The 18578-nt window shown below is 38.4% G+C and overlaps 1 protein-coding gene across 1 annotated transcript in view; it reads right to left on the bottom strand.

The window, feature by feature from the left end:
* The window catches only part of GLIS3 (GLIS family zinc finger 3), a 471312-nt gene that overhangs the window by 450697 nt on the left and 2037 nt on the right, over nt 1-18578 (bottom strand). Inside the window, exon 2 of the mRNA XM_008072048.2 lies at nt 5510-5995. Coding sequence (XP_008070239.1) covers nt 5510-5897 — 388 coding nt within the window. The 5' untranslated portion in view covers nt 5898-5995. The remainder of the gene's footprint in view (nt 1-5509; nt 5996-18578) is intronic.

Genomic DNA, 18578 nt, shown 5'->3' with positions numbered 1-18578 from the left:
CATACTCAATGCATAATAGAGTGTTACATAGTCATAAAGAAAAACAAAATCATGAACTTCTCAGCAAATTGGATGGAGTTGGAGACCATCATATTAAGTGATCTACTACAGAAACAAAGAACTGAGTACTGCATGTCCTCATTCATAAGTGGGCCTTGAACATTAATCACATTAGCACAATGGAAGGATCAGCAGTCACTGGGCACTGCTAGGGGAGGGAGGGAAGAAGGAGGGTGAGGGACATGTAACAACCCAAAGGGTACCTGGTCCTATACCAAAGGGAAGATCAGTTAGAAGCCCAAACTTCACCTGCATGCAGCCTCCTTATGTAGTCAGTCCTCACTTGTACCCCAATCTCTATAATAAAAATTTAATTTAAAAAGAAGTCTATGAAGCGAATAGATACATTAAACTATATTACAATGAGGAAAAAAAGAAAAGAAAATATAAAGACCTGGCATAATTTCTTCTTTAAATACTTGGTAGACTATATCAGTAAAATGATCTGGGCAAGGGGCCTGCATTTTTAGAATGCGGTTAATAACAGATTAAATTTCTTTGCTAAAGCTGTGCCTGTTAAAATGATCTATTCTCTTTTTGTGAGTTGTAGTAGCTTGTGCCTTTCAAGGATTTGGTTTGTTTCATCTAAGTTATCCAATTTGTGGACACAGAAGTATTCATAGTATTCGATGATTCTTCTTTCATTTCCCATATTAGTAATTTGTATTTTTAATCCTACTGGAGTTTTATCAGCTGTATTATCTAGTTAAAGATTCAGCTTTTGGTTTAATTAATTGCATTGTTTTGTTTTCAATGTCTTAATTTCTGCTCGAAATTGCATTTTTTTTCTTCTGCTTCATTTAGGCTTTCTTGTTCCATTTTCTCCAGCTTAATAAGGTAGAAATCTATGTAATTGAGTTTTAATCTTCATTCTTTTATCATATGTACATGTAGTCCTACAAATTTTCCTCAAACACTGCTTTTGCTGTATCCAACATATTTTTGGTAAGCTTTTCATCCTGAACAAAATGTTATTTTAAAATTTAAAAAAAAATTGTGGCCAAATATACGGAACATAAAATTTGTCATCTTAACTGTTTGTCAGCGTACAGTTCAATGTATTAAGGACAGTCATATTGTTATGCAACCATCACCACTACCCATCTTCAGAACTTTTTCATCTTCATCAACTGAAACTCCATGTCCATCTAATACTAATCTCTCTTGTTCCTCCTCCCAGCCCCCAGCAACCACTCTTCTTTCTGTCTCTATAAGTTTGACCACTCCAGTAATTTCATTAAGGAAGAATCTTGTAATATTTGTGCTTTTGTGACTGGTGCCAAAGTTCATCCATGTTGTAGCATGTGTTAGAATTTCCTTCCCTTTTAAAGCTGAATAATGTTCCATTGTATGTATATATCACATTTTTTTAATCCATTCAACCACTGATAAACATGTGGGTTGCTTCCACATTTTTTGGCTTTTGTGAAAAACACTGCCATGAACATGGGTGTACAAGGTACTGACAACTACGGAAAACGGAGCTTTCCTAAAGTGTGATATCCCCTAAAGGAACACAGTGCAATTTGATGTTAAAACTGTCAATCTCCTCGAGCTAGTAGTTTGCCCGGTTTCCAAAAAATGTCTTATATCCCTTTGTTTCTTTCAGAATTTAAAATACCCAAGTTCACTGTGGCACCCCAGCAATCTTACACATTGTTTGGAAACCATACCTTATGATGTTAACCATATCCTATGATGTCATTTGAGCTTCCAGTTGAGCAGAACTCAACATTTAAGTAATATAAACATTATTCTCAAATTTGTACTTCTCATCAGGTTTCCAGTGGAGATTCTCCAATCTTTATGTCAGATGCTTGTCTGTCTAACAATCCTTAGGTAACTTATATTCTCTGTACACAGCTTCCTGGTGTCCCTAAGAGTTGATAATCTTGCTCAAGGCTTAGAAAAATGCATTTTCTTAGGCACCATGTAAACTACACCTTGCCCCAAAGCAATGATACCCCCACTGTGATGGTTAAAATGCATGTGTCAACTTAACTGGGAAACAGGGCTCCCAACCATTATTAGGTCAAACATAATTCTAGTTTTTTCTGTGAGGATGATTTTGGATGATATTAACACTTTATCAGTGGACTGCATATTGCCCTTTCAAATGTGAGTGATCTTCATCCAATCAGCTGAAGGTCTGAAGAGAACAACAAGGTTGACCCTACTCCCAGTAAGACAGAATTATTTCCTGCCTGATTGTTTTCCAACTGAGACATCAGCTTTTTTTTTTTTTTTTTTTTTTTTTTTTTGCCTTTGGACTCAAACTGAAACACTGGCTCTTCCAGGGTCTTGATCCTGGTAGCCTTCAGATGGGAACTGCACTGTGGGCTCTCCTGGTTCTCAGGTCTTCAGACTCGCACTGAAACTAAACCATCCACTCTTCTGGGTCTCCAGCTTGCTGACTCACCCTGTAGTTCTTGGGATTTGTTAGCCTCCATAATCCCATGAGCCAATTCCTTATAATAAATCTGTGTGTGTGTGTGTGTGTGTGTGTGTGTGTGTGTGTGTGTGTGTGTGTGTGTGTGTGTGTGTTTGAGACACACATACATATACATCCTATTAGCTCTGTTTTCCTGGAGAAGCCCAACTAATACATCCACAGAGTTCCATGTTCCACCAGCATTCTCCTAGATCCAAACTCCGAAGCATGTCATTCATGATCCTTCCTCTGGTTTCTGCTTATTCTTCTCCCGTTTCACCTCTTACCACAGCCACCACACTCCCACCCACACAGAACCAGGTGGAAGTCCATGATCTCTCTCCTCCAGGGTTTGAGTACACTTTTCTCCCTAACCAGAGTAAGTTACAGCCATCCCCCTTCATGCACATGTGTGTATGCCCACACATACACACACACACACACACACACACACAGAACATGCACTTGGCACAATTACAAAGCTAGTTCCTCACTCTTCAGGTGTCTGCCTAGACACTCTACTCTCTTCCCAGATCCACTACCCAGCACATGCCAGGAACCCCTCTCAAATGCTGTTATATCACTCTTAGTGTATCCCTATCACAACCCTTATTGTGCTGTATTTATTTATTTTTTAGTCAGTCTTACTCTGTCACTCAGGCTGAAGGTCAGTGGCACAATCACTGATTACCACAGCCTTGACCTCCTGGGCTCAGGTGATCCTTCCACCTCAGCCTCCCACTACAGGTACACACCACCACATTCAAGTACACACCACCACACTCAGCCAATTTTTTTTTAAGAGATGAGGTCTCAAAACTCCTAGGCTCAAGCAATCCTCTCATCTTGACCTCCTAAAGTGCTAGGATTACAGGTGTGAGCCACCACACCCAGCACTGTGCTTTATTTTAACTGTCCATTGATTTGTATGAATCCTCCAACTCCTGGGACAAGGACTGTGTTTTATTGGCTACTGGATCTCTAGAACAGTAGCCATAATACAAAACCCATAATACATGCCCAATAATTATATGCTGAGTAAATGGTCAAAGTTTACACAGTTCCAGATCACTATCCTCAACTGGCTAAGTTTAGGAATGCTCAACCAAGATTTGAAAAGGACACATCCAGCCTCTTCTGGCATCATCCAAACAACTGATGATATCTAATCTCCAACACCAGGGGTGATAATATTACACTTGCCCTCAACCATGGCTCTGTAAGACCAAATGCTAAAAGGAACTGCAAGAAACTGGAAAGCTGCAGAGGAGAGAATCAGGAAGCAGCATGCATGTCATGTGTATTGACATACATGTCAAGTTGTATTGGCCCTGAGAATTCACTAGCCTTTAAGTACCTGAAGCCTTTTTAGAACATGATTATAATTATAGTCACTACCAAAGCAATATTCCCAAACTCCTTACTGGCTGGTGACTCTGAAGTTACTTTTTCTTTCTAGAACTTAGCTCCCTTATCAGTTAAAACAACCAAAGCATACAACACAGGGCTGTTGTGAGGAATTACTAAGATTACATATTGGGAAGCACTTAACACGGTGCCTGATACATGCTGAGTTATGATATAATAAAAGCAAGTTATTAATATGATCACCATTATTACTGTCAGTTATGATTGCAAATATAAGTACATATAAAGGTAACCTACAGTCACTAGTCAAGCATGAAGTCAAAGATTTTACTGGGCATCAATCCCTGAAAATCCAAACATCTGAGTTTAATATGAAGAAATCTAGCTTGCCATGCCATGGACATAGTAACCCAACAATAAGAAAGCTATTTTGAATGTAGCCTCTAGGGAAACTTTTGCTTACACTAAATATGACATCTATAAGACACAAAATAACTCAAAACCAAATCTAGACCAAAAACAAATTTAAAAAGAAATGAAGACTCTAACAAATAAATTTTAAAACTATGGTTTGAGTTGTTTTTAATTTACCCATTTATAACAATTTTCACATACACAGAAATATAGACACTAAAAACAAACTACTTTTTGGTCACTTACCTGATATAAATAATTTTTCATCTTAATTAACTGGGTGAATGGTTATTCCAAAGGCTGCTAATAAATCTATTCGGTGGTGTAAGTACTTTCAATACAAACATTTAAGACTAAATGCTAAAAAACACCTTAAGGAATATATGATTGTGCTGCTGTATATAGCAAAGCTTTATTTTACATAGGATGCATGTTCCTTCTCCTTTTAGCCTAAATACATAGATCATCTACAACACAAACTCATTAAGTCACCATCAGTTTCTAGAGAGAATATGTCATTCAAATAATTTGCAATTTACCAACAATTAGTCTTTAATTTAAAATATATGGTAATTCAAACACTATTAAATTAAAAGCACATTCTCTCTGCACTTCAAATTAACAAGGTCTTCCAATTGTTCACAAGCACAAAATACATCTTTTCATTATTCTCATCTAGTTTGCTTCCTTCTTGTATTATAAAAACTATGGACTTTGCTCTTAAAATAATTTTCCTTATCATTGATATGTACTGATTCCCCATCACATTGGTTATTAAAACTTCTGCCTTTTGTATTCTACTCCTTCCAAACTCCACCCTTCTTCAAGCACTAGCATAAGGACAGTTTCAGTCATCCTTCTCCTCCATGACCTGCAGAATTCAGCTCCCAAGGAGCCAGGCAAGATCTTGCTAAACTAGCTCTTATCCTTCTGCCACCACCACCCAACCTATTTCTGATCTTTCTGTCAGACTTTCAACTCTGTTCCACAATCCCATGAGGAGTCTCGTTGCCCCCAGCACCTCCCTACACACACACACACACACACACACACACACACACACACACACACACACACACACATCCCTCATCCAGTAAGTTATATATCATTATGAAACCATCAACTTTGACCCTGACATCAAATCATGTCTTTTTCCATAGGATTTGCTGGCAGAGACTGAGGAGAGAAAAAAAAAATAGTTTCCATCTGTAAAAAATCCCAGAAAGACAATCCTACCTTTCCCAAGATTTGGAGGAAAAGGGCTTCCAAATTCCTGCTGCTTTGGCTTTAAAGTGTGTGACCCTGACATGCCTCCAGACTGGGCGACCTGGAATCGCGGCTTCCCATTGGTGAGCACTTGTCTCCTGGGGCTCAAGGCAGGCAGATGGATGGGGCTCTCAGTCATGTTGTTCTGAGAAGCCATCCCTCTTCCCGAGGGCATCTTGAGAGGGAGGCTGTTAGCAAGGCTTCCAATAGCAGGACTTGGTGTGCTGCCACAGGGCGAGGGGCCAGGAGTCCCCGAGTGGGCTCGAATGGGAAGAATGTGCTGGCCACTGACCATCCCAGGCCCCTGTGGGGTTACCAATGTCCGGTGGAGATTCATGCTGCATGACCTTCCATTCATTCTGAAAAACCTGTGGCCAGGGTGGTCAAATATCCAGTGGCACTAATGACTCCTTTCAGGCAAAGTCCAATAAGTTATCCATGGTGAGGGTTATGAGCCTGTTTAAAAAAATAAATGCAGGCATTTTTAAAAGTAAAAACGAAAATTAGATACAGTGAGTTTTCAACCTGTGTAGCATTCATATCAGGAAGAAAAGAAGCACTCTTAGCAAAATGGCCTTTTATGTAGAGAAGGGTCATCAAATACACAGTTCATTGGCAGGCAAAAGGCCCTCCCCTTCTGCATTCATGCTAAACTTGGATTATGGATCATGGCATTGTTTTGTTTGCCACTGAGCCCTTCTCAATACGGTGTTCTTGGCAACTACAACCAATCAACTGGTGCCAGCTTGCAAATAAATAATAAAACCTACTTTGTTCCCTAAAGGATCTTTCCATACCAATTTACTTTTGCTATAATGGGTCTTGGGAAACCCAAAAGCACCACCTTCATGAGCTCCAAGACCAATGCTTCAAACATTCCAGTAAACAAACACAAAGCAGACATGGCCTCCAAAAAAGACTATGGGGACATAAAACCATCTCTGATTTTCACTCCACTATTTCCACAATTCCAATATTTACAGAATATAAAAATCCAGGCATGGGACTATTGCAAAGTTTTCATATAACCCTATATTCAAATATTCACAGCAGCATTAGAGTCTTGGTTCTATATTAATCCTGAGTTATAAGGACAGAAATAGAATCAATACTACAATACTGTGACCTTCCATCAAGATCCTAGAACAGGAAAAAGCTGTGCAGAATACCTATGAAATAAAGAACAGCCCTTCCTAAAAAATGAACTGTCCCACTAAGCTTCCTATCACTAAGGATGATGTCCTGACATGATCACAGGACATCATCATCTACTCGCAGGTGATGATGTCAGTACTCTACAATTCCAAATCACTAAGGAAGGCCCTTTCCTCTCTTGACCAACAGCTCCCCAAAATGTATGCAATGAGGTAGCTAAGTGGCATGGCTGTGACACTACTCCAAATGTATGACAGACACAGTCACAATAATCTTCTATATAAACATGATAGCCATGAGAAAAAGCCAAAGCTGAGCAAATACAAAAAAATACTGATTATGAGGCAGTAGCACCAGATATTCCCAGCTGGATGATTCCTACTTTTTTAAATATGATCTACTCAAAGTCTTGGGCAAATATTTTCAATTCAACTCCCAAACAAATGACTCCATACACCATCAAGGAAAGAATAACAAGGAGTGAAAATTTTTGTGAAGAGTTTCTTTTTTATTTTAGGAAATAAAAAATAAATGCTTTCTAATTTAGAGTGCTCAGAAAACACTAGTTTATCAATGAATGAAGACTAGACAACCAAATTCATCTGACAAACAACAGAGACATTAAAGGACTCTTTATCATGATCAACCAGAGAAAGAATCCTTTCTCTGGATAACACACGAGTTCTCCTACATGGAGTCACAACATAACATTTTGATTTTATAAAATCAAAAATGCATAATTTTCAATTCAAGCACTCACTATGCCTTCTGCAAAGTTTACTGTACATGCCTATGTTGAGGAACTCCAACAATAATTAATAACACAAAGTTTGGAAAGTTTTCTTCATTTTTACCAATTCTGTTTTACTAAGAATTCCATCTGTCCATGACATTTAATACTGCCATGCCATCTAGTCCTAGGAAACACTCAATCATAGTCCTCTAAGTCAAGACTCACTCCTGCCCTCCCCTCCACTACAGTCCCAATGAATGGACAAATAAGTCCAAATTACCCAAACCCGCATCATTTAAGTTTGTTTATGGAACAGTAATGAATAGACTCTGAAATAAGAGTGGTTGTATTTTTCTTTTACACTGGAAAAATTCCAATACCTTTTATGTTTTGTCCATCTAAGAGAAATCATGTGTGTTACCAGCAGTGTGCTGATTCATTCATTGGTTGATCATGAGCAAGAGTCCTTTAATGTCTCTGTAGTTTTTCTGATAAAATTGGCCATCTTATTCTCCACCCATTGATAAAATAGTGTTTTCTGAGCACTCTGAACCTTGCAAAAGAAAGCGCTTATTCAGTAGCAACCAAAAAAGGGCAAAAGAAATGTGTCATATTGGCAATTTTTTTGAAAATGAAGAATTGTTCAACATGACTGGAAATATGAGTCACTAAGATCATGGTCCAAGTGACAAGTGTCTGCAGATTTGCAGACTGTGCCCATTTCCAGGTTTTTAAAAATAAGGGAGTCATTTTTGGCAGCAAGATCATATACAAGCAGGAATTCTCATCAAAAGTCTGGATAAAAACACATAAGGAGGTACTTAGCATTAGGCTCAATCATTAAGAAGGTGAGTCTGCAAGAAGGAAAAATAATTAAAGCACTGAGAACTTAATTAAGTATCAGGCACTCACACCTGCCCGTCTTGGACTGAATATTTATTTTATTTTTATTTTTTATAAACTGCACTCCTGCTTTAAATGGTTTTAGGTTAAAAGTAAAAACAACAACAAAATGCACTTAAATTTTATTACTGAAAAAGCAGCAGCCAGAAAGTACAGTGTTAATACCATAAAGAAAAACCAACAGGCCAATGGTATGTGAACTGAGCAAAGCCAGCCTCAAGACAAGTATAAAAGAAACTATACATGAAAATATGCCTAGTATTCCAGTTTTCACATTAATTGTGCCAACATATTTTTCCAGCATTAAATATCAGAATATAAAAATCAATTTTATCTATTTATAAAATTTGTATAGTTAGGCCAAACGATGATCAAGATATAATTCTAAGTTCACTTGGTAAGAAAAAAGGATATACTGCCAACTTTTAAGAAAGACACATACAGAGTCAGAGTGAAAAGAGCACACAAAAAGTCAAGGTATCTGAGTTCTACTTCTGGAAAATAATTTATTACTTCTTGGGACTTACAGCTTTTCAGCCATAAAAGGTTGAGGAGGTTGAATATATTCACTATGGTCTCTTGAAATTCTTTTATTTCAGACAATTTAAATAAGAAAGATTATTTTAAAACACCCAGTTGCCATAATCAAAAATAAATATATAAATTTTATACTAATAGCACTTAAATCTAGGGGGACTGGGTAGACATGAAAGCAAAAACAACAGCAATTTCCATCATCTCCATCCAAGAAAAAACTGACAGAAAGGCTTTCCCTTCAACAACGTGCTAATAGGCAATACTAACCAAGAAGAATGAATTTTAGGGTTAGGTATTTTTTTACACTGCCCCCAAAAAAGTAAAATTACAACTAATCAGTATCAAAAAACTAACCGGTAAGAATTCCATTGAAAAATAACATTTCTATTTAAAAAATTGATCAGACTATCCAGCATCTTCACCTCTGTCCTCCATTCAACTATTCTATCCCAGGCTACCAACAAAAGAAACAAGAAAAAGAAAAAGAAAAGACTCTTCAGAAATATAAATTTGGGGTATTTGGGATCTGACACATTGACATACTTAGAGTTTTACTACTCCATTGGTTCACACAATGAAAATGGCCATTCTACTAATATGAGTAAACATGAAAGTTAATAAATTTTTCCTTTTAAACACTTTCGAAACTCTTAAAACACACTCCTGTAAATCAGGTCAGAGAGGAAATTACTTAACCCCTAAGGAAACTAAGGCACAAAACCATTTAATAATTCCACTAGTTTTCTGAAAAAGCATGACTTTAATCAAAATATAAAATCATGACCCTACCTTCCACTCAAGGCTCCAGGCACTATTCCTCGTAGATCAAAAGATTAAACAAACAAAAAGCAATGTTAACTCATCCATTCAAGAAAATTTCAAAAACACGACTTCCATAATGCCTATTTACAGCCAAAGGCCCTTTCTTAGTAAATATCATTAATAGACTCATCTAGAGTCATAATTCAACTGATGAGCCAGTTAATTATTAATTTTCATACATCATTTCATTTCCTTAGGCTACATTTAGCCTTTGTTACATTTTCCTCTTCTTATGCCACAAGCATTTCTTATCCTGCATAGAAAACATGATAATGAGGCACAAAATAGTGGTCAGCAAACAAACTGCTCCTAAATCTGCTTCGTGTGTGTGTGTGTGTGTGTGTGTGTGTGTGTGTGTGTGTGTGTGCGTTCACTTTATGAACTTAGGAAATGTATATGTATGTCTAAGCCATCTAAAATCGAGTTTTTATTGATTCTTGTTATTTTTTCTCTTTGGGTTTATGATTGTATAATTTCATTAATGCTGCCTTTTCAGCATGGCTGCCTTGATCATTAATAGGCCATGCTATTCTCATGGGCTTCTCTGGTTACAGCCTTTGTAGTCAGAAGAATATAGAAATGAAAAATCTATTGATAGATAATATAAGTTATTCTCATGCACGGCTGCAGTGTGGAGCACATTTTGCAATTCAATCAAGGACAGATAGAGCTGAATGTTCTTAGATCCCAGGAGTTCATTTTAATAAGCAGAATGTACCTTGTCCTAACACAGGTGACTGACTCCTCAGAAAAGATTGTATAAACAAAAACCAATCATGTAAGTCATTTTATTGGCAACAATATAAACACAGCTATATTAGATGTCACCAATAAATCAAAATTATTCTCGTCTGCAATTTTAACAAGAGGAAAGTGCAAACATGTGCCTTGAAGCTGAAGGATATTATAGAGGAAATGTATTGGATGTGTACAGTATTATTTCTCTAAATGGAAACTGGAGGGGACTATATTATAGTCCTAACAAGGTATAGTTGATCATTTCTGTGGCATAACTTCATTCAGTGAAACTGACAGGTTCACAGAACTTACAACAGGAGTTACATGGGAACAGAGCTGAGATATGCTTCATTATTGAAATGTGGAGCAGAAAGTTAGAGAGGTTATACCTACTAATTAGTATATTACCTGGGCACTCCCAAGGTTTAATGTTGCTAATTCCGGGTATATTAACATACTTACTTTGAACATTAACATATACAGATGTTACTCAAGTAATATAATCACCAATAAGATAAAAGAGGTTCCATTCTGAGTTATACCAATTGAAAATATGAAAACAAATGAGTGTTCTCTCCAGAGATTCAAGATCATTCTTCCAAAGATCACTCAGAAAAGATAACATAATGAACATTATGGATCCCATCTATAGAAACCCTGATTTTTTTAATCTGTGGATTCAGACCCTTAGCTATCTAATTAGAAATATACATATTTGAACTTTTGTTATCTTGATAATTTACAAAATTTTTTCAAAAATGAAAATATTCTTTCCTAAGTTTATTAAGTGAATTGAACCAGCAGTGTCATTTTTTTCTTTTTTTTTGAGTTGGGAGTCTCACTCTTGTCGCCCAGGCTGGAGTGCAGTGGCACTCTCATGGCCACCGCAGCCTCAGTCTGTTGGGTTCAGGCGATCCTTCCACCTCGGCTCTCTAAGTCGGGAACTACAGACCCACGCCACCATGTCCAGCTAGTTTTTGTGATTTATTGCAGAGACAAGGTCTTACCAACTGCCCAGGTTAGTCTAGAATACCTGGGCTCAGGCAAGCCTCTCATCTCGTCCTCACAAAGTGCTGGGATTATAGGCTGAGCCACAGCACCCAGCCTGCAGTATCATTTTAAATTTGAATTAATGTCTATGATATTCAAAATACAGGTAGTAAATATGGACAGGACAAGGAAGGAAGAAAGAAGAGAAAGGAGAAGGAAAGGGAGTAGAAAAGCAAAAGAATGATCAGGTTCAATTCCAGAATTTATCCCTCATTTAAGTTAGTCATTCCTAACTTAAAAATCAGAAGCAGCACTGAGAACCTTCCACACAATGATCCAGACTACAGACTGCTGAGGAAATTCAGAATCTTCAGGAATATACTTCTAGAGGGTAACACTAAAAGTTCAATAACCTCTCTTAGAATACACTTCTCAGTGCATCTATACAACTCCCATATCCTCCTACTTTACTGTCACTACTTTTAGTAATAATTGCTCACAAGTGTTTCATATGCTTTGCCTCAGTCATTAACTCATCAATGAGTACAGAAAGGTCAGAGAACTGTGCCACTATCAAAAATGGCAAGGAAAAGGAGAATGCTTAGGGTTTTTCTTGGTCAACTACATGGAATCACACAGAATGAGAATGAATTTGTAAACAAAAAGATTTTTAAAACAAACATAAACAAATTCAGAAAGTACCATGCCTTGGGCTCATATGCTAAAAGTTCCTTGCATCTCCAGGAGCAGTGGCTCACGCCTGTAATCCCAGCACTTTGGGAGGCAGAGGCGAGAGGCTCGGCTGAGCCCAGGGGCTCAAGATCAGCCTGGACAACTTGGTGAGACTTCATCTCTACAATCAAAAAATTAGCCGGGCGTGATGGTGTGCACCTGCAGTTCCAGCTACTTGGAAGGCTGAGGCAGAAGGATCTCCTGAGCCCAGCAGCTGGAGGTCACGGTGGCCATGAGCATGCCATTGTACTCCAGCCAAGGTGACAGTGAGACTCCAACTCAAAAACAAAAAAGTTCCTTGCATCTAAGTTCAACAAAGTTCTTTCTAAAGCAGTGTTTTTTAAACTGAGATGCAATTCATTGGTGGTCCATTACATCAATTATTCAACAGACAAGGCATTTTTTTTAATTCGGGGTCTCACTCTGTGGTCCAGGCTGGAGTGCAGTGGCATGATTATGGTTCACCACAGCCTTAACCTCCTGGGCTCAGACGATCCTTCTGCCTCAGCCTCCCAAGTAGCTGGGACTACAGGCATGCACCGCCACAAACGGCTAATTTTTTTTTTTTATTTTATAGAACGGAAGTCGTACTATGTTGCCTAAGCTGGTCTTGAACTCCTGGGCTCAAGCAACCCTTCCATCTTGGCCTCCCAAGGTGCTGGGATTACAGGTATGCGTCATATACCTGGCCTAAAGAAGGAATTTTTTAATGAACTAGAAAAACTAGAATAAAATAGAAGTTATCCGAATACATCAAATGTATTAATAGTTAAGTATTTGTTTTATTTCAGTTATTTGTGGGTGTACATGTCTGCATATTTATATGCATATATGTGTCCTGGGTAAGATAAAAAAATATATATTTTAGGGGTAGTCAGTCAAAACAGCATAAAAGTCACTGTTACAAAAGCATTTGGACTATTTGCCCACTCAAGTACTTAAAAAGAACAGCTACAGGTATAGACAGAGTTGAATAGTCAAAGTAAAAATATATATGTATAGCTGGAATAAAGAGCATAAAAGACCTTAAAAGTTTGACATTTTTGTCTTCATAAAAAATAAGGATTAAACAATACAAAGCCACATTCCTACTGCTGCTATCTTTCATTGTGTCTTCTACTCAGTTATCAATTGATCAATTGTGTTCAACAAGTAATAACTGATCGACCAACTTACAGAATCAGAATCAAAATGACTGACAGAGTTTAGATGACTTTTCTGGAATAAAACCCCACTCTTACACTGCTAAAGGGGAAAAAGTTTTAAATTAACACATAATGTCTTTGAGAATTGAGTTTTTCAAATGTGTTCTTAACATGAGTTAACCATCAGATCCTGAGAAGAGGAATTTGAAATGGAAAAATGAACACATTCCCTATGATGTCACTGCTGAATTAATTACCTGAATTGCAAAGAGTGAGCACCACATGGCCATGGTTTGAGACACAAAGGCTTCTTCTTCAGAAATATAAAAGCAAAATAATTGGTTGGATATTTTTCTTAAAAAAAACCCAAAAACTCATCCTTACATACACAGTAAAATATGACAAATGAAAAGAGCATTCTTTGTCATTTAGACTGTATAACTAATTCTTTTTTTTTTTTTTTTTGAGTTGGAGTCTCACTCTGTCGCCCAGACTGGAGTGCAGTGGCCGCTCCCAGCCACCGCAGCCTCAACCTGCTGGGCTCCGGCGATCCTTCCGCCTCAGCCTTCCCAGTAGCCTGAATTACAGGCATGCACTACCATGCCTGGCTGATTTTTTGATTTATTGTAGAGATGAGGTCTCGCTGCCCAGGCGGGTCTCGAACCCGTGGGCTCCAGCAATCCACTCACCTCAGCCTCCCAAAGGCGCGGGATTACAGGCTGAGCCACCGAGCCCAGCTATAACTAACTCTCAAACCACATGAATAGCTATTTGCAAGGCAAAAATCAAAAATCACAATCCTTCCAAAAGGTTAATAAGCATCTACTATGGAAGAATCTAGAAGTAAAATGTATCACTATTTAAAACAAATATTCAGGCATATTAAAGGGTCCCTATCATACATGTGACTGGGTGGTTTTCCCCCCCTTCAGGGTAGTTATTGCTTAAAAGTGACCAATTTAACTATTTTTAGCTGTTGTTAGACAGAAGTTTTATACAAGTTAAATTATGTTCACTGACATCACTGCAGAAGTATGAATGTCCACAACAATGACTAGGCCCTTAACCAACATGACAACATATTTATTAAAAAAATTTTTTTAAACCTCCATGAATGACTCAGCCAAGTTACAGACAGAAGCGGAATCTATTGGTCATGCTGCAAAGGTTGGGAAAACATTAATCCTTTTCTTCACACACAAGAATAACAAGAATTCATACCTAGCCCTGGCATCTGATTGGTTTCCTGTGTACAGTATTCAGCAGGCCTAGAAAGGAAACTTCATAGCTCTAGCTCAGAACTTCAGAAATAAGTAGTATTCAGAGTCTGATCCATTTATTTATCATGGAGCCTAGGACAGGGTCAGATCTTGCACTGTGACACTATCTGTCCATCTGCAGTTCAGCAAAGCTTGCTGTGCCTAAAGGAATGTGAGTCGTTTCTGTTCCTGGCTTTGAAGAGATCACGTCAGACCAGGGTAGCCCCGCCAGCTTTCTTTATCTCAAGTCTGCCCTCAGCTACTTCATGATTCAAATTTTACAGACAAATTCCCTGATTTTGTTCCCAAAGTAGAACATAGTCCTTGTTTCTGTTCATCCTACACACTGACTTTAGAGTCTGCCTCTATGGTCTTTCCCTTCCTCCCTTCTTTTGTTGTCTTTTCCCCCAAATCTAGATCCTACTCACCCTCCAAGCCCACCTCAAATACCGACTTTAGGCCCTCCCTGATCCTTTCTCAGTCTCCATATCTCTGACCTATAAAATGGGGATAATTACACTACTGTGCATAGTTCATAACATTACAGAATAGCCTATGAGAAAATGAATGCCATATGCTTACTACGTTATTTAGTACATAAAGGGACCTAATAAATGTTAAATATTTTACGCTACACACCTCTCTTTTAACATTTATAACTTTTTGCATTGCATTATAGTTATTTGCCTGTGTCCAAAGACTAATTTCATTAAGTTTGGGGTATGTCTAATTTGTCTTTGAACTACTCATCTCTTATATGTACATAGAGTAGTATATACTATACCTACATACTCATTATATTTTTTCACAGCATATTTATCATACATATATATTTTTAGACATCTGTATATTCACATATATTTGTTATGCTTATTCATACTATACTGATAATTTATACTGAAAAATATGTTATAAGTAAAATATTCAATTATAACCCACAGTTATCATTTATTGTCTAATAAATACAAGTGAGATGTGACTATTCAATCATGAATCCCAGCTCTGGGGCTTGGAGAACCAGTTTAATTACAGCTGTATGTTTCCTGCTCTATCCCTTTCTCTACTAGGAAAAAGTAGCACAGAAATTCTATTCCATCTACTGGGCGGGCACGTCTTGCCTTCATCTTGGCATACTGGTGAACAAAGAAAAATCCTGGTTAAAAGCTGCAAAACAAATAGAGTCAGTTCAGTACTGAGACCAGGCAGTTCATTTTTGTTGTTGTTGTGGGGGCTGCTGGCCCTCAAAGAGGGACTGTGAAATACTGAGGGTGCCAAATAAAAATGTATACATATTTTAAGAGAGGAAAAACTGTATTAAAATTGCAATACTCGATATATACCGTTTGACTTCTGCAATTACAAGAGTTGTTCAAAGTGGTTACCATCAGAGTCCAGACGCTTCTGAAAAGTAATACACAGATAATATCACTTAAAAAGTGTATACATTGTTTTGGTACCCCCTTACAATCTGGGTTGTCATGGCAGAAGAAGCTCCTCAGCATTTTTCTGCTCACCTACACTGTTATCACATTAGACGTTTCACTTGTGTCTGTTTGGTCTCCCTAACCAGACTGTCATCAGAATATAAATATGGCTTCTGTCGCATTAGTGTTTTCTCTAATTCTATCATATTAAGTAATGCCTCACTAACTAATTTCTGCAAGCCAAACTGCTTCCATCATCTTTAAAAAGGAGTCCAAATTATTTGGCCCACTAAAAGGTTGTGTTGAGCGAAAGAAGCCAGACCCAAGAGTACACATTGATACTTCAAAAACAGGCAAAACTAGCATATCTGTTAGAAGTCAGAGCAGTGGTTACCTGAGGCAGAAGTGCTAATTGGAATGGAGTGTGCAAGATATTTCTGGTGAGTTGGCAATGTTCTATTTCTTGATCCAAATGCTAGCTTCACAGGTGTGTTCAGTTTGGAGAAAATAAGCTTAGGATAGATGTCCTTTTCCATAAGGATAATTTATTTTATCTCAATAAAACATTTGATTTTTGTGTCATCTCTGCCTAAAGTAAGCGAGAAACTAGGAAGACTTGGAATGTGGGCATCTTTTAATCACATTATGAGTTAATGTCATTTCAAAGATTTTGTTTTGTCTTATCTCCTTTGATGAGAATGGGAACATGTTTTCATCACACAGATTCCTATGTGCCCTTTTCCTCTGTCCTGATTGAGTCTATGAGCCAACAAAACTTAGGGAAAATAAAAACTAAGTTCTGTATTTCCACCTTATTTCCAATATAATAGCCTCTCCAAAAAAACAATTACAGAAACACAGGAAATGACTTCTCCAGAGATAAAAATGTGCATGTGATACCACTTCCTGAATTATCTCTTCAAGTAGTACTACTTCTATAATCTACAATTACAAATTAACATTCCAACGCCAAAGATCAATAACTACAATATGAAAAGGACAACAGTGAAAAGAATGAATATCCTCAGGCCTAATTTACTAGCAGGAAAGAATACTCAGAGAAAAAAAATAAAAGGCCAAGAACACCAAGCTCTCTTCTGAAACGATGGAAAGACCATTTTCTGCCATATTAATGAAGGCAGGCCTGATACAAAATATTACTTTGATATTATTTAATCTCCCACACCCAGTCTATTTTGGTCCAGGAGCAATTTCACCCACTAGGAGGACCCTGGAGGTCATCCCTACCTCCCCCAACAAAAAAAGTTGCCTTTCCTATTTGAAATGATGGTCAACTTCCTCCTAAGCAAACCAACCAATGCCAGGTATTCAACTCTGATAATCTGACTACTATTAAGGAAGTGAGTGGAATCAGGAAATCAAACAAAAGATGCTCTCCCAAATCTGGCCAACAGTGAACCAAGGAGAGAGAAAGTTGTCATAGCAGTAGATAGATTTAACTACTCATACTCAAGGATTGCTGAGTCCTCTGGGGAAGGGGGAGAAGGAATTAACAAACTACGAATAAGGAGAAGTGTTTTGAAAATAATGAAATGCCCCCCGCCCTTCCTTTCAAAGGTAGTGTTAGATCTAGTCTGACTGCACAGAAAACTATTGAAATAGATGAAAACTGAACTATGGTTAAAGATGATCCTTAAACTGCAGCTTGTTCTCAAATTGCAAAAAAACACAAAACCAAACCAAACAAACATATAATGCCACACTCTCCTATCTGAATCACTTCGAACTTTCCCAGAACAACCTTCATTGTGGCAAGTCTTTTTCTGCAAACTTTTGCAGGTCACACCTGCTTCACACAGCACCACCGGAAGCAACCTTGGAGGTGGGAGACGAGAAGAAATAGGAAGATTTAAACCAACACAAAGCAATTTTGTGCCCAAAAGAGCTCCCCAGTTTAATCTAAAAAGGGAGGTCCGGTGAGGAACAAGACAGAGGGGGAAACAGACGTCTGGCTAACTCCCAATGCAGAAATCATGACTCATCAAAGCTTTCAGAGAGGGGAGAAGACTTCGCATTTGTCTTGAGTTCATCTTTGGGCCAAGAAATGCCCTCTGAACTGGCAACTGGAAACCTTAAGAGTCTGTCCTGGGTCTGCGACAACTGGCTGTGAGGCCTTGGGCAAAACCCCTCAAGTTTTTGGTCTGAAGCTCTGAAGCTCTGTTCCCTCATCGGTAGCTGGTCGCCAAGGTCCCCTGGAGCTTTAACAGTCAATACTTAAGATACCCGGTCCCAGAACCTAAAGGCAATTGGGCCACTGGGGGGAGCTGCAGAACTTCCCTCTCCTCACCAACTCCAGGGCCCCAGGGCCCCAACTCTGGAGAGATGCTGATGTCCTGGAAGAAGGTGGGTCTACGGGCTCGTGAAAAAGGTGCAAGAGGCCCCCTCTCTGTAGAAGGGGGCTTCAATAGCAGGACTTCAGTCCCTACGAACTCTGCTCTCAGCGATTCCGGAAGTAGCCCCCTACCCCTGCCCCGGGTTTAGAAATTTCAGAGACGAGGGCCAAGCTGACGCCGGGGAAGCCTAGCTGGGGGCTGGGGGCTGGGGGGAGGGCAGAGAGAGCAGGGGGGCGGAGACCTCGTC

This window comes from Carlito syrichta, unplaced genomic scaffold (genome assembly GCF_000164805.1).
Source record: "Carlito syrichta isolate Samal-C Ts95f unplaced genomic scaffold, Tarsius_syrichta-2.0.1 Scaffold314834, whole genome shotgun sequence".
NCBI lineage: Eukaryota > Metazoa > Chordata > Mammalia > Primates > Tarsiidae > Carlito > Carlito syrichta.
The sequence above is the reverse complement of the archived record's forward strand: the minus strand, read 5'-3'. Positions and strand labels throughout refer to the sequence as shown.